Source organism: Choloepus didactylus, chromosome 14, assembly GCF_015220235.1.
Source record: "Choloepus didactylus isolate mChoDid1 chromosome 14, mChoDid1.pri, whole genome shotgun sequence".
NCBI lineage: Eukaryota > Metazoa > Chordata > Mammalia > Pilosa > Megalonychidae > Choloepus > Choloepus didactylus.
The window spans coordinates 98,852,366-98,865,840 of NC_051320.1; the positions used below are offsets into that span (position 1 = coordinate 98,852,366).

The following is a 13,475-nucleotide window of genomic DNA, read 5'->3' on the forward strand; positions in this document are numbered from 1 at the left end:
AGCTCCGACGCAAGCGCCCTGCTGGGAGGGTGGGGCGAGACGCACACGTAAAGGCCCCCCCACCCTCAGTGCTGACCAGCCTCACCGCCCCGAGCTCAATGCTCAGGGTCCTGCCGAGATCCGTGGACACAAACGCGTTCCAGGGAAGAAGCATGTGGGTACGCGGTCCAGGTCCTGGGGAGGAGGGAATGCCCTAGGTAAAAGCCGGGCCCCCCGCGCCAGGGACCAGCAGGAAGACCTGGGTCCTCCAGAGGGTGGATGGGGGAGTCCCAGCAGGGCTCCCCACTCCCAGCTAAGGTGACATCAAGCCACCTGGGCCAGGGATTCTGGCCCTGGATGAAGCCAAACCCTCTGGAAACTTTCTGCAAACTCCAGGGGGCAACTCATACCCACAGGGGCCCGGAACCCCGGCACGGCGCCCTCCGCATAGCCCAGGCCCTCCCTCCTGCCCAGCCCTCTAACCAGGTGCCCAGCGACCTCCTCCCCGATCGCTGAGACCCTGGGAGCTCTGCCACGGCCAGGGCCACGGAGGTGTGGGGGCTTGAGGCCGTGTGCACCCAGAAAAGCCTGTTCTTAAATCTAATCCCTCGCTGTGGGTGCGGCCCCACTGTCAGGAGGGTGTTGTGATGTGGCTCCTTCAGGTGAGGTGCAGCCCCTCTGTCAGGACAAGTCTTCATCCCCTCACTGAAGCCCTCTGTGAACAGAATGAAGGTATCTACACAGGGAAAACCACAGAAGCAGGAAGCTGAAATCAGGGAAACCCGGGAGAGAAGGGAGAGCCCGGCAGACACAGCCGTGGGCCTCCCCAGGTGGCAGAGGGGCCCCCTGCAGCCGGTCTTTGGGAAGAGAGCATCGCCTCGACGAGGGCTGGATTTGGACACCTGCTCAGTCGCAAACCATAAGCGAATAAATTCCCGTTGTTCAAGCCGGCGCACTTCACGGCATCGGCTTTAAGCAGCCTAGCAGACCAAGCAGGGGTCTCTGACTCGGCCCCTCCCCACCCCCTCGGAGCACACACGCACGACTGTGCGTGGGACGCCCGCATCAGGCCCACCATGGACCCGGGGTGGTGCCCGGGGGTTACCCCCAGGCCCCACCCTCTCCCTCTGGGTGTGAGGCCATGTGCACCACCACCAGGCCTCGGCCCAACTTGTGGGGTTTTGAAGCACCCCCACACTCCACCCAATACGAGGTCCCACCATTCTGACCCCCAAATAGCTCTCAAACCCATCCTCTTCTCAGGACCACCCTGGGCCACCAGCATTTCTCACCTTGAGGAAGCAGGGCCTCCTGGCTGCCCCGGCCCCCCACCAGGCATTCTGCTCAGAGCAGCTGGGGGACATTCAAAGCAGAAACCAGACACTGCTGCTGCCTCTCCCGCAAGGGCCTCCGGGCCCCCAGCCCCCCACGGGCCCTGGGCCACCTCGGTGTGGCAGCCCCATCTCCAGGACCTCCTCGGAGAGACCTCCTGGCCCTCCCACTGCCCCTGACCCCTCTGTGGTCCCCTCACTAAGCCCCGGATGCCCATCTGGGTCACATGGGGGTGGTTTTTAGAAAGTTGTATCATCAGAACCATCACCAGCTTGGCCTGAAGGGCCAGAGGCAGGACGGAAGAGAGCAGGCTCTCAGGCTCCTGGGGTTCGATGGGCAGGAAACAGGCTGACAGAGCTACTTGGCTGCAGACATGGGCGCCCTTCAAGGAGGGCAGCGTGGCTCTGAGGGCAGGCCGGGCCCCCGGGGGGAAGCCAGGCAAGGCAGAGACTGCGGAGCTGTGGACACAGAGCGTGGGGCATCGGCCGGAGCGGACATTCCCAGGCCCTGAGCTCCAGCGGGGCGTGCCCGGCTGGGTTTCCGACTTGCTGCGGCCCCGCGGCCCCTTTATTCCATCCACTTTCTCCCTTCTCAAATGGGAATGCCTGTGGGCATTATCCTCCGCCAGTCCCACTGTGGTACCAGGGGACTGGAGAACGTGATTTTTAGTTTCACAGATCCAGAGATGGGGAGGAATTTTGCCGTGGGTTGGACCACACCCTTATCTGATTTGAGTTGGGTGGACAGATTTGGCCTTTGGAGCTGATAATATTTAGATTTTGGTTAGAGTTGATGCCACAATGGGTTCAGACTTTTGGCAATGCGGTGGGGGCGGGGGGGGAGTGTTTGGAATGTGAGCTGGATATGGCTTTTGGGGGAGCAGAGGGCGGACTACAGTGGAATGAACACTGACCCCCAAAAGATATGTCCCCGGGCAAATCCCCAGAGCCTGTGGAAAGTCTTGGCAGACGGAATTAAGTTAAAGCTCTGGAGAGGATGCTGTTCCAAATACAATGACGAGCGTTCCCGTAAGGGACAGAGGCGGCAGAGGGCAGGGAGGGGCCCAGAGGCAACGGAGCCAAGACCCAGTGACGCAGCCACGAGAGCCCGAACACCTGGAGCCACAAGAAGCTGGAAAGGCAAGGAACAACCTGCCCTGGAGCCTCCGGAGGGAGCGAGGCTGCGCACACCCCCAGGCTGGAGAGCGCATGGCGATCTGTCAGCAGCCCAGGGTATGGCGAAGGCGACAGGGCGTGCTCTCGGGGCTGTCTGCACCCTGTCAGTGGGCAGGAGCTCTGGGGTGAAGCTCAGTGTGTCACTCGGGGTTGGTCCTGCGCGGGTCCCACAAGCTTCCTGCGCAGGCACTCACTTAAATGAAAAGAAAAAAGCTCAAAATGCACATTCTTTTGAAACACAAAAGAACAGAAGACAGATCAGAAGAGCGCCACACCCGCTGCAGGCATCTGCCCTGCGGCTCCTGCCACTGCAGCAGGGTCCCCCAGCCTGGCCTCAGGGCAGAAGCACACTGGTCCCTGCCAAGGGTGACCGCCCCACTGGGAGGGCCCTGAGCTCCCACAGAGGAGAGGAGGGACAGAGTGGGCCCTGTGGCTCGTGTCCCAGGTCACAGGGGATGGCTGCAGCCCCGAGAGGGCACCTTCCTTCTGCCGTCTGAGAACCTGTCTGCCCTCCTCCCTGTCCGCCACCGCCCTGGGTGGTTTCCAGCCCTGCACCCCCGGCCCGCGCCTCCACTCACACCCCATCCTCACCCCCACGGCCCCAGCTCTCCCGGCTGCACCCACCCTGTCCACCGTGATGGGTCCTGGGCATCACCCTTGGCTCCCGGCCATGGTGGGTCGGGGCACCCAGCCCCCTAGAGCATCACTTCTGCAGCCTCCTTGAGCCCCTTTCTCAAGGTGCCTGGTTCCTGACCCCCTGCTGCCAGCTCTCCTTGGGCCTCGCCAAGGAAACCGAGGCTGGGAGGCCATCACCTGGGGCCTGACGACCCAGCACTGGGTAAAGCCCCCAGGCCCCCCGAATCACAAGCTCCTCAGTGGCAAGGGGTTCTCGTGACTCAGCTCCTGAAGGGTGGGCTAGGGGTAAACGAGACGGACCCCCCACACTCAGCCTGGGCCAGGCAATGCCCATGTCCCGGGTGGGGGACGCACCCCCTTGTGTACCACAGCCCCTGCCCCAGGGCCTGGTGCCAGCATCTCACAGACAGTGGGGTCACCGCCCCCCAGACCCACCCTGCAGGGTGTCCTCCCGCCAGCTCCTTACACCAGGGTGGCCTGGGGGGGTCCCTCCAATCTGACTGCACCCCCAGGCAGGCCTCGGCACTCTCAGGGTCCCGTCCAGCTCTCCAGACCCCTCGCCCCAGAGGCCCTCTCCTGGCTCATCACAGCACCCACCCCTGCATCCCCGCCCCAGGCCTCTGGGACCCTGCACGCTGGCTCTGGCTCTACCCCTGCCTGGGGCCGTTCCTCTGCTTCCCCAGCTGCCCCTTCCCTCTTTACCCCACAGACACGCCCCATGGCACCGTCCCCGCCCGGCCTCCCCGGCTCGCTCTGGTGTCTTCCAGTCCAACATTTCTATATGTGTGCCTGCCTCAGGGTCACCTCTGATTTTATACTCCCAAAGCCAAACTCTTCTTCCACACCTGCCCAAGACAAACCCCGCCTCTATCTCCAGCACCTCCACCCAGCCCCCCACCACCAGGGTCCCAGGGCACCAGGGCTCCTCACCCCATCCCGGGGGCTCCTGCACCTGTGCCTCCCAGCTCAGGAGGCCACTGCGCACTCCCATCCACTAGCTCATTTTCCAGCCATGTTTGCCACACACAGAGCAGGCCTTTGTGCTGGGGCACACGGACCCTGCCCTCCAGAAGCCGGGTTTGCTGAGCGATGTGTAAAAATCCTCCTGCACACACCCCCGTGCCCAGGCCCTGAGCAGCACCCAGGGGCCCATACACACCCCACAGCCAGAGCAGACTTCATATGGACTGAAAATGGAGGCAGGAAAACAAAAACCACTTGCTGGTACCAGAAGAAACTGGTGGGCGTTTATACGAGGGAAGGCCCTTCTAAGCATGGTGCAAAACCGGAGGCAGTAGGATAAAAGCCTGACAAGTTTTTACAAATTCGACACAGTTGAAGACGCCATCAACAGAATTAAAGGTGAGTGACCAAAACAGATCTGTGGCATGAAATATCAGGACAGCAGATACCCTTGGGGCACGAGGGGAACTTCCCAGGAGCTAGAAACATTCTACTTTGTGATGAGGGTACAGGATACATGGGTGTGTTTGCTCTGAAATTTAACTAAGCAGCATTTCTATAATTTATGCCCTCTTCTGTAGGAATATTACACTTCAATTAAAAGTTAACTTAAAAAAAGGAACAAGTAACAAACTGAGAGAAAAATCTGAAACATATATAACAGACAAAATGGTTAGGATCCTTAATATGTAAAGAGCTCTTATAAATTAAAAAAAAGAAACAAAACACCTTATAGAGAAATGAACAATGCTTTTGAACAGGCAACTCATAAAAGAAAGAATGCAAATGACCCATAACTATATGAAATGAGGCAAAACTTAATAATCAAAGAAAGCAAATTAAGACAAATTAGAATTTTTTTCATCAATCAAATTGATAAGGGAACAGTCTCGTATCCTCTGTGCTCATCCACATCAGAGGGTACTTTGAAAATCCAATCGTTTTTACTAACAAGCCCAAAAGTCCATCTGCAGGGATCAGGTAAATCAACTGTGGTTGATTTCTTCCACATGACGGAACATTTTGTAGCCATTAAAGAGGAATGAGGGTGCCAAGACCATTCAGTGGGGAAAAGAATAGTCTTGTAAACAAACAGTGCAAGGACAACTGGAGAGCCACATGCGAAAGAATGAATTTGAACCCTTACATCAAGCATATATACAAGTCAACTAAAAATGGATCAAAGATCTAAATCTAAGAGCTAAAACTACAAAACTCTTAGAAGAAAGCATAGACATAAATCTTTACAACCCTGAATTAGATAATGGTTTCTTAGATATGACACCAAAAGCACAACACCCTAAGGAAAACATAAATTGGACTTCATCAAAATTTAAAACTTTTGTGTTTCAAAGGATACTATCAAACCACATGATGGGAGACAATTTTTGTGAATCATGTTATCTCCCAAGGGACTTGTCTCTAGAATATATAAAGAATGCTTACAGTACAATAACAAAAAAGGCAAATAACCCAATTTAAAAATGGGCAAAGGATATGAACAGACCTTTCTTCAAACATACACAAATGGCGAATAAGCACGTGAAAAGATGCTCAACATCTTTAGTCATCAGGGGAATGCAAATCAAAATCATGAGCTACGACTTCACACCCAGGAAGACGGCCAGAATCATAAAGGCAGATAACAGGTGTCTGTGAGAAAGGAGGGAACTTGGACCCCTCAGTCATTGCTGTTGTGAATGGGAAATGGGCGACCACTTTGGGAAACAGTCTGGCCGTTCCTCAAAAAGTGAAATGTATGGCCCAGTGTGGTGGTCTGAAGCTGTGTGTTCCCCAGAAGAACATGTCCCTAAATCTAACCCATTCCCATGGAGGTGAGCCCATTGTTAAGACATTGCGATGAGCCTACTTCAGTCAAGACGTGACCCGCCTCACTCAGGATGGGTCTTAACTCTCTTACTGGAGTCCTTTATGAGAGAATGAAATGCAGACAGAGAAAGCCATGGAAGCAAGAAGCTGAAAGCAACGAAACTCGGAAGAGAAGGGCGAGCCCAGCAGAGGCCGCCGTGTGTCCTGCCGCGCGGCAGAGGAGCCCGGGGTCGCCGCAGCCGGTCTTCAGGAGGGGAGCGTCGCCCAGATGGCGCCTTGGGATGGACGTTTCCTCGGCCTCAAACGGTAAGTGAATAAATCCCCATTGCTGAAGTCAACACATTCAGTGGCACGTGCTTTAAGCAGCCTCGGAAACTAAAACACCGGGTAATCCCATGTCTAGGTATATACTCAAGAGATAAAAAACATAAGTTTACACAAAAACTAGTACACAAATGTTCATAACAGCAATATTCATAATAGCCAAAAATGTGGAAGCAACCCAAATAGCCACTAACTGAGGAAGGGATAACAAAATGTAATTTACACAACGGAAGAGTATTAACGAAGTACTGACGTACGCTACAACACGGATAAACCCTGAAAACATCACGCTGAGTGAAATAAGCCGGACACAAAGCACCAGGCATTGCATGATTCCACTTACATGGAATGCCCAGCGTAGGCAGATCCACAGGGAGAGGAAGTCCAGGAGGGCTGCCGAAGGCTGGGGGACCGGGGAGTGACTGCTAAAGGGGACAGAGTTTCTTTCTGGGGTGATGAAAATGATCTAAAATGGACTGTGGTTGCACAACTCTGTGAATATACTAAAAATCACTGAATTTTACAATTTAAATGGGAGAACTGCATGGCATATGAGTTATATCTCAATAAAGCTGTTAAGAAAAATAGGCAGCATGAGGCTGACGCTCCCCGGGCTGGATTGGGGCACCACTGCTCCAAGGGGGTCATGTCTGGGTTCAGGGCAAAGGGAGGCCAAGCCATCCTATTTGCTCTCTCCCCTCCCTCTCCCTTCCTCTCTACCCCCTCCTTCTCTCCGTCTGCCCCCGCCACACACACTGTGTAAGCACCTCAGAAAAGCCCAGAAGGACCCTTACCACACCCAACAGTGCTCGTCCCAGCCAGAGAGCCTGGCCTGTGATTTCACCGCTCTTTTTACATAGCTTCCGAAATGCTTGATTTACCTTACAAAGAGCACGTTATACCTTCAACAGTATGTGCAGACCAAAGGCCCTCTCCAAAGAGTCCCAAATAACCACCAGCCATGAGCGCACCCCACAATCCCTGGCCTAGGGCCTTGGGCTGGTGCCATGGGCACAGAAAACGGAGCTCAGAGTCCAGGATGGGAGGCAGGCCGGGAGCCCCTCCGGCTGGGTCTCCCAGGAAGGTCCCTCAGGACACAGGGTCAGCTGGCTCCTCCCTGTCCCCGGGGGCTCTCCAGCCACACCTGCCCCAAAACCAGTTGGGTCTCCCAGGCCAGCACATCCTCAGGGCTCCGGACCCCAGCCCCTGCCCAGAGGGCCTGCACACCCACACCCCAGCCCTCACCACCCCTGTCCGTTCTCCTTTCCACAGGGCCATCGCAGAAGCCTCGTCACACACCCCCAGCCCCACCCTCAGACCCACTGTGCTTCTGTCCCGCTCCCGATGGGACAGCCGTGAAGTCCCCACTCCTGGCTGGCCAGGCCTTCCTGACCGGCCCCTGCTTCACCTCCTGGTCCCTTATGCCCGAACCCACGGGCAGGTTCCTGCATTCTGGAGGTGCAGCTTCGGGGGCTCAGCCGCTCCGTCTGCACCAAACACCTTCACCCCCATCACCTGCATCAACTCAACTCCAGTTGGTAGCCCCAGTCCCTTCCCTGACCCCCTCGCTGGCCCCAGGCTCTCCAGGCCCCCTAGCCACCGGGAGCTGGCTCAGGTCAGGCTCGGGGACTCAGGTCACCCTTGCCACTTGGCAGTCGGCATTTGCCCCACTGGGGCCTGGACTGGGACAGCACTCTGCTGCAGGCCCCCTGGGAATGTGCCCTGGGTGGAAGGCCGGGAGGACAGGGAGGGGCCGAGGGGCTGCAGGCTGACAGGAAGCGGACAGCCTGCCGGGAAGAGTGGGGACTTCCAGGGGACAGATCTGGGGATGACGAGTCCTGGGAGGGACCGTGGCCTGAGATGTTGGGGGGAGGGTAGCCAAGAGGTTGGACTTTGGAGGGGCAGATGGGGAAGGTGACGTGTCTGAGAGTCAGGGCAGGGCAGGGTGGGGCTGGGGGCAAGTGCCAGTGAGGGGAGGAGGCCAGGAGACAGAAGGCAGAGCCCTGGTGGGCTTGGAGGGGAACAGGCATGCAGGGCAGGGTCTCTGAGGGCAGGAGCGGTGCTCAGAGCCGGCTAGTGCGGGGGGGCCCCCCTCAGCACTGGGGGGAGGGGTGGTGGTGAGGGGAAATGCTCCCGCCTGCCCCCCTGCCCCCAGCTGCTTACAACATAGGTGACTCAGGCTCTGTGTCCCTTCCTCCCGCTTGCACCCCGCGATCACTCACTGGCTGAGGTCAGATGTCGTGCCCTCCCACCTTTGCTCACTCCGGCCGGCTCTCCCCACGGTCCCTCCACCTCCAGGGAGAGCACGGCCAGGACCTCAGGCCTCTTGCAGGTCCGAGAGGCTCACAGAGCTCAGCCTGAAACAGGTGTGGAACAGGTGCAAGACAGGTGTGGGCACATGGGGCTGCCACGCTGCCCCACAGGCCTGACCACCTCTGGCCTCCTTCACCGGGAGCCAAGGGGACACAAGGGTGCTGTGCAGGGCACTCCCCAGCACCTGCCATCCTGCTTAGTGACTCTCCAGCTGCCCCTCAGGCCCACTGCAGCCATCGCTGGGAATTCCACCCCCGGGCAGGTACCGGGTCGAGAGGTACCCACTGCCGTCTGCCAGACCCAGCACGGGGGCTAAGGCAGCCCAGCGGGATCCGACACCAACCCCGGGCCACCTCTGGTTCTGCTCCTGGACATGCAGGAGGCTGCCCTGCCACAGAGCATAGGGGACATGGCCTCCTGGGCCAAGATAGACTTGGGCCCACCACACGGCCCCATGACCCGGCCACATCTCAGAGGATTTCAAAACGAAGTGCTGGCCTGGGGGGCTGCCCCAGCTTCACCTTGAGGGGCCAGCTCATAAACAATCCCATCCTGAGGTCTGCCAGGAGGGCTGTGTCCCGAGTGGCCCTGTGTCCCTGCCCTGCACCCCACCAGGCAGACGCCCTCAAGCAGCAGTCCAGCCCTCCCTGGGGTGTCCACTTCCTGCTGTACAAGGCTCAGGCCTGAGAGTCCTTTTTCACGGGGTGCCTCCAGCTGGCCCCCCAAGCTGCTCAGAGCAGGCAAGCCTGAAGCGGCGAGGGCTTGCAGAGAAGCACGATGGCACACCGGCCCTGCCAGGACCCAGCACAAGCTGCCAGGGGAGGACTGCCCAGCAGAAAGGAGCCCGGGCACTGTGACACCCGCCCGGGCGAGGAAAGTGGGTGGTGAGCGGCTCCAGGGGCTCCAGGCATGGCCCCAGCGGGACCTCTCTCCCTGAGCCGCCCTTGGGGGCAGAGCCAGCAGAGCCCGCCGCCGGGAGCTGGAACCCGCTTGGGCTGGCTCTGCCCTGCCCCCCCTTGACCCTTCCCAGGGGTTCACTCCAGGGCCCTAAGCCGCTCCCTGTGGAGTGGGACCTATGTCCTCTCCTGCTTGGTGCCAATGACCAGACTCAGACCCAAAGCCAACCCGCAGGGGAAAGCTGGGCTCCCTGACTTTCCCAGCCACAGCTGCCCCCAGAGGACAGAGAAGGGTGGCAGCAGGGACCCCTGCAGTGACAGGCCCCGGCCAGGTTGGGGAGGGACAGCAGGCGGCAGCTAAGAGACCCACTGCCAGACAGCCGCCCCGCCCGGCTGGGGAGGCCCGCAAGGGGCAGGGGACGGCGCGGCCTTGACCCACGTGTCTGCCGGACACAGACACCGGACACTGGCCCAGCCGCCCGGACCCGGACAAGTCCCGCGCGCCCCCGCCCCTCGCCCTCGGCCACCCCACCCAGCCGCGCGGCGCGATGTCCTATTAAGGGCATGGCCACGGGGGCTCGGCGCGCAGCCCGCCCTTCCCGGGGCGCAGCCGCAGGGGCGCGCGGGCCTGCCCGGGGTGGGGTCCCGACGGCCCCCGCGGACCCAAGGGTCAGCGGAGCGGCTGCCGGCCGGCCGAGGCGGGGGCGCGGGGCCGGGGCGGGCGGGGGCGCGGCGTACCTTTGTACTTCTCCCGCACCTCCTCGTAGGCCTGAATGAAGTCCTGCTCGGCGGGCGGCGGGCCCGGGGGGCCGTGCGGCCAGGGGGCGGCCATGGCCGGCGGGCGCGGAGCCTCCAGCCCCGCGGCAGCTCCGTCCCCGCGGCCGCGCGCGCCGCCTAAAGGGGCCGCCGGGCCCCGCCCCCGCACCCAGGATGCCCCACGGGCGGGCGGGGCCGGACCGGGCGCCCGGAGCTGCCGCCGCGCTCCGCGCCTCTGCGCGCCAGGTGAGCAGCGGCCCTGCGGGCTCCCACACGGTCACCCCGGCGCCCCCAGGCGCGCCCCTCCTTCACCGCCTCCAGCGACAGCTACAGCTCCCGGGTCCCCTCTCTCGGCCACCACTTAGGACCCTTCCACTGCAACGCTCGAGGCAGACGGAAAGTTCAATACGTAAAGAGGTCTCACAGCACAAGAAACAGGTGACCACCGCATCAGGACGAGGATAAAGGCACTGAACAGGTGATTCGAGAAGAAAACCCAGGTGTCTGGCAGCGAATACAGGGGTCTTTCTCCTCCCACCCACCCGGCTGACAATGCACCCTGCCCTCCCAGCCTTGGCAAAGGCTCTCTTTTCTGGACCCCCACTGGCTGTCCCTCTCTCTAACCTTAAATGCTGCATCCCTGCGACCAGGAAACCCTGCCTCTGAGAGCCACCCCAAGGAGAGGGAAGATTCTGCAGCGGGCACTGGCTGCAGCCCAGCCAGGGGCAGCACAAAGCACCACCCATGGCCAATGCACCCCTCAGCCCTGAGGCGGGAGGACATTCAGGACCTGCCTCCAGGTGGCGAAGAGTGACCCCCATCCTTTGCAATCTGTGCGCAACCGGCAGAAAAGACTGGAAGCCGTGCAGGAGGCTTTCATTTGGTCTGTGTCTCCTGTGTTTCCACGAGCCGCTGCTCGTGCTTCCACCAGCCATGTGAGGCGGGTGCCTCCTCAGCAGCGCCCACGCCCCCTCAGGCCTGCTATTCTAGGGCTCTCCTCACGGCCTCGGGCAACCTTCCCACCCGTCCCAGCCCCACCACCCCCAGGGCTCCTCCTTGGCCCAATGGGGTCCTGAGCATAGGGGAAGGAGCTCCCCTGCCCATCCTGCCCACTGCTCCCGGTCCCAGGCCACACACTCTCCAGAGCCTGGTGCGCCCCTCCTCCTCCCCAGAGGCGGCCCACCCACCCATCCTGTCTCCAGACTGGCAGCGAATGGAAGGCAAGGCCCAAGCAGCGCGGGGAGCTTGGGCCCTCTCCAACCAGGCACTCTCCTCCTGTCCTGCTCCTCTGGGCTCATGTCCCACCCCCTGGTGGCAGCCAAGACCAGGGCACTCGGTGGCCGCTGCCCACATGGACCCTCGTGGAGGGCCGGTGGGGGGCGCTGTGTCGTGGCCTGGGCAGGAGAGACCACCCTGACTGGGGGGGGGGCCCGGGGCACTCACCCCAGCGCACAGCCAGTGCTCCATCAACACGCCCGTGCCCCGTTACCTGCAATGCGGATGACAGCCCTTTCCGCGGGGTCCAAGACACTCCCGTTGCCTCCAGAGCCTCCTCCGCTTCGCCGGCTCCGCTGCGTTTTCTCCAGGTTCCAGGGCAGCGTGTCCCCGGGGCTGGGGGAGCTGCTGCTGCCGTTGGAGCCATCCTCAGCCACTACCCGCACCTCAGGGCCCTCGTCCGACATGGCCTCCTGGGGGGAGAGGGAAAGGGGGTCACATCTCTGCCCAGGGGGGAGCAGATACCACAACTGACACCCCCCCACCTTCCTTCCCAGGACGCTAACCCCACCCTATCACCTGGACAGACCCCCACAACCCCTCCTTCGAATGGCCTCTTCCACAGTGACCTCCCCCCTCCTCAGCTCACTGATGCCCTCACCCACAATGGGTCTTCCCCAGCCCGTGTCCTCCCAGACTGCACCCCAGCTCCTCCAGTCTCACCGAGACACTGAGTCCCACCCCCCCTTTGCACACTCCCTTCTCTGACCCCTCAGACACTGACACCCCATCCTGCAGCTCACCGAGGACCCCGACTCCATCCTCCGCCTGTCAGGTGGGGTAGGGGGCGCTCTGCACGCCCTGCACCCCACACCAGGACTGCCTCCCCTAGCCCTCCAGGCAGCAGGCAAGCAAACCCTCAGTCAAGGTCGGCCAGCTCCCTCCCCTGCCAGTCTTCAAGGAAAGGAACCCGACCCAGGCCGTGGCGCTCCAACTCCAGGCTGTCTCCCGGGCACTGGGACCCCCCACCAGCGCCCTCCCCGCCGCGCGCAGTCCCACCTCTGTCTCCGCAATGAACGCCTATAAATAGCAGGAACGGCCGCGGCCGCCGCAGTGGCGTGGGACGCGGAGCCCGACTGTGGAGACGCCAGGAGGGAGCAGGGGCCGCCGCTCCGACAGCCCAGCCTGCGCTGCACGCACCCGCACCGCGGCCCGGCCCGAGCGCACGCACACGCACGCGTGCACGCTCCCCACTGCCCGCGACCCACAGCGCTGGCGTGCGGAGGTGAATGGGGCTCTGTCCGGGCGGGGGCGGGGTGGCGCAGGGGCACAATGTGGTCTCTGTGCCTCCGCCCTCAGGCCAAGGGCCGGCAAGGGACAGCGGACCCCGGGTGGGGGCCGCCCCGCCGGCTCCCCGCAGCCCCCGTCCCGCCGCCAGCCGCGCCTCCTCAGCAGCCTTCCTGCCCACGTCCCGGCCACCGCCCGGCCAGTTCCGCAGTCCTGGGCCCGCGGGGAGGTGCTGTCTGCCTGGGGACAGGAGGAGCCGGGGCGCAGCCTGGAATTTCCGGGACGCCTGCGGCCGCGGGGCGCCCCTCCCCGCAGCTCCCGCGCTCCGCGCCGCCCCTGCCCGGACCCCGGTCCTACGTGCCTGCTGGCTCCGTTCGGCTCGGCTCGGTTTCGGCTGCCAGAAAGCTCCGGTCCGGGAGAGCCGCGGAGGCGGTGCAGGCGGGGCGAGCCCAGAGCCCCGCCCCAGACCCCAACCGAGAGCCGCGCCGCCCGGGCACGGGCCACAACGAGCGGGCGAGCGATGCCGAAGAGATCCGGGGCGTCGGGGACGCGTGCAGAAGTGGGGGTCACGGGCGCGACGCGGAAGGGGCCCGGGCCGGAAGGCGCCGTGCGCACACCTACCGCGGGCGCGGCTCCCCTGCGCGCTCAGGGCGGCCGAGTTGGCGGGGAGACGCGGTCGGCCCAAGCGTCAGTGACACGACAGCGGCGTGGGGCGCGCGAGCTCGCGCTCGGCCTGGCTCCCCGCCCCGAAGTCCCCCAGGCCCCTGCG

At 61.8% G+C, this 13,475-nt stretch overlaps 1 protein-coding gene across 3 annotated transcripts in view; it reads right to left on the bottom strand.

Moving 5' to 3' along the window:
- The window catches only part of PLEC (plectin), a 52,248-nt gene extending 38,808 nt beyond the window's left edge, over positions 1 to 13,440 (bottom strand). The window contains exons 1-2 of one of the 3 annotated variants that reach the window (XM_037802852.1): positions 13,328 to 13,440; positions 11,694 to 11,892 (exon numbers count right to left, since the gene is read on the bottom strand). In XM_037802852.1, the coding sequence (XP_037658780.1) occupies positions 11,694 to 11,886 (193 nt within the window). In that variant the 5' untranslated portion in view covers positions 11,887 to 11,892; positions 13,328 to 13,440. Of the gene's footprint in view, positions 1 to 10,186; positions 10,305 to 11,693; positions 11,893 to 13,067 lie in introns of those variants that run through there. The other 2 variants (XM_037802850.1, XM_037802856.1) reach the window with 2 other exon arrangements.
- Between the last annotated feature and the right edge of the window lie 35 nt (positions 13,441 to 13,475).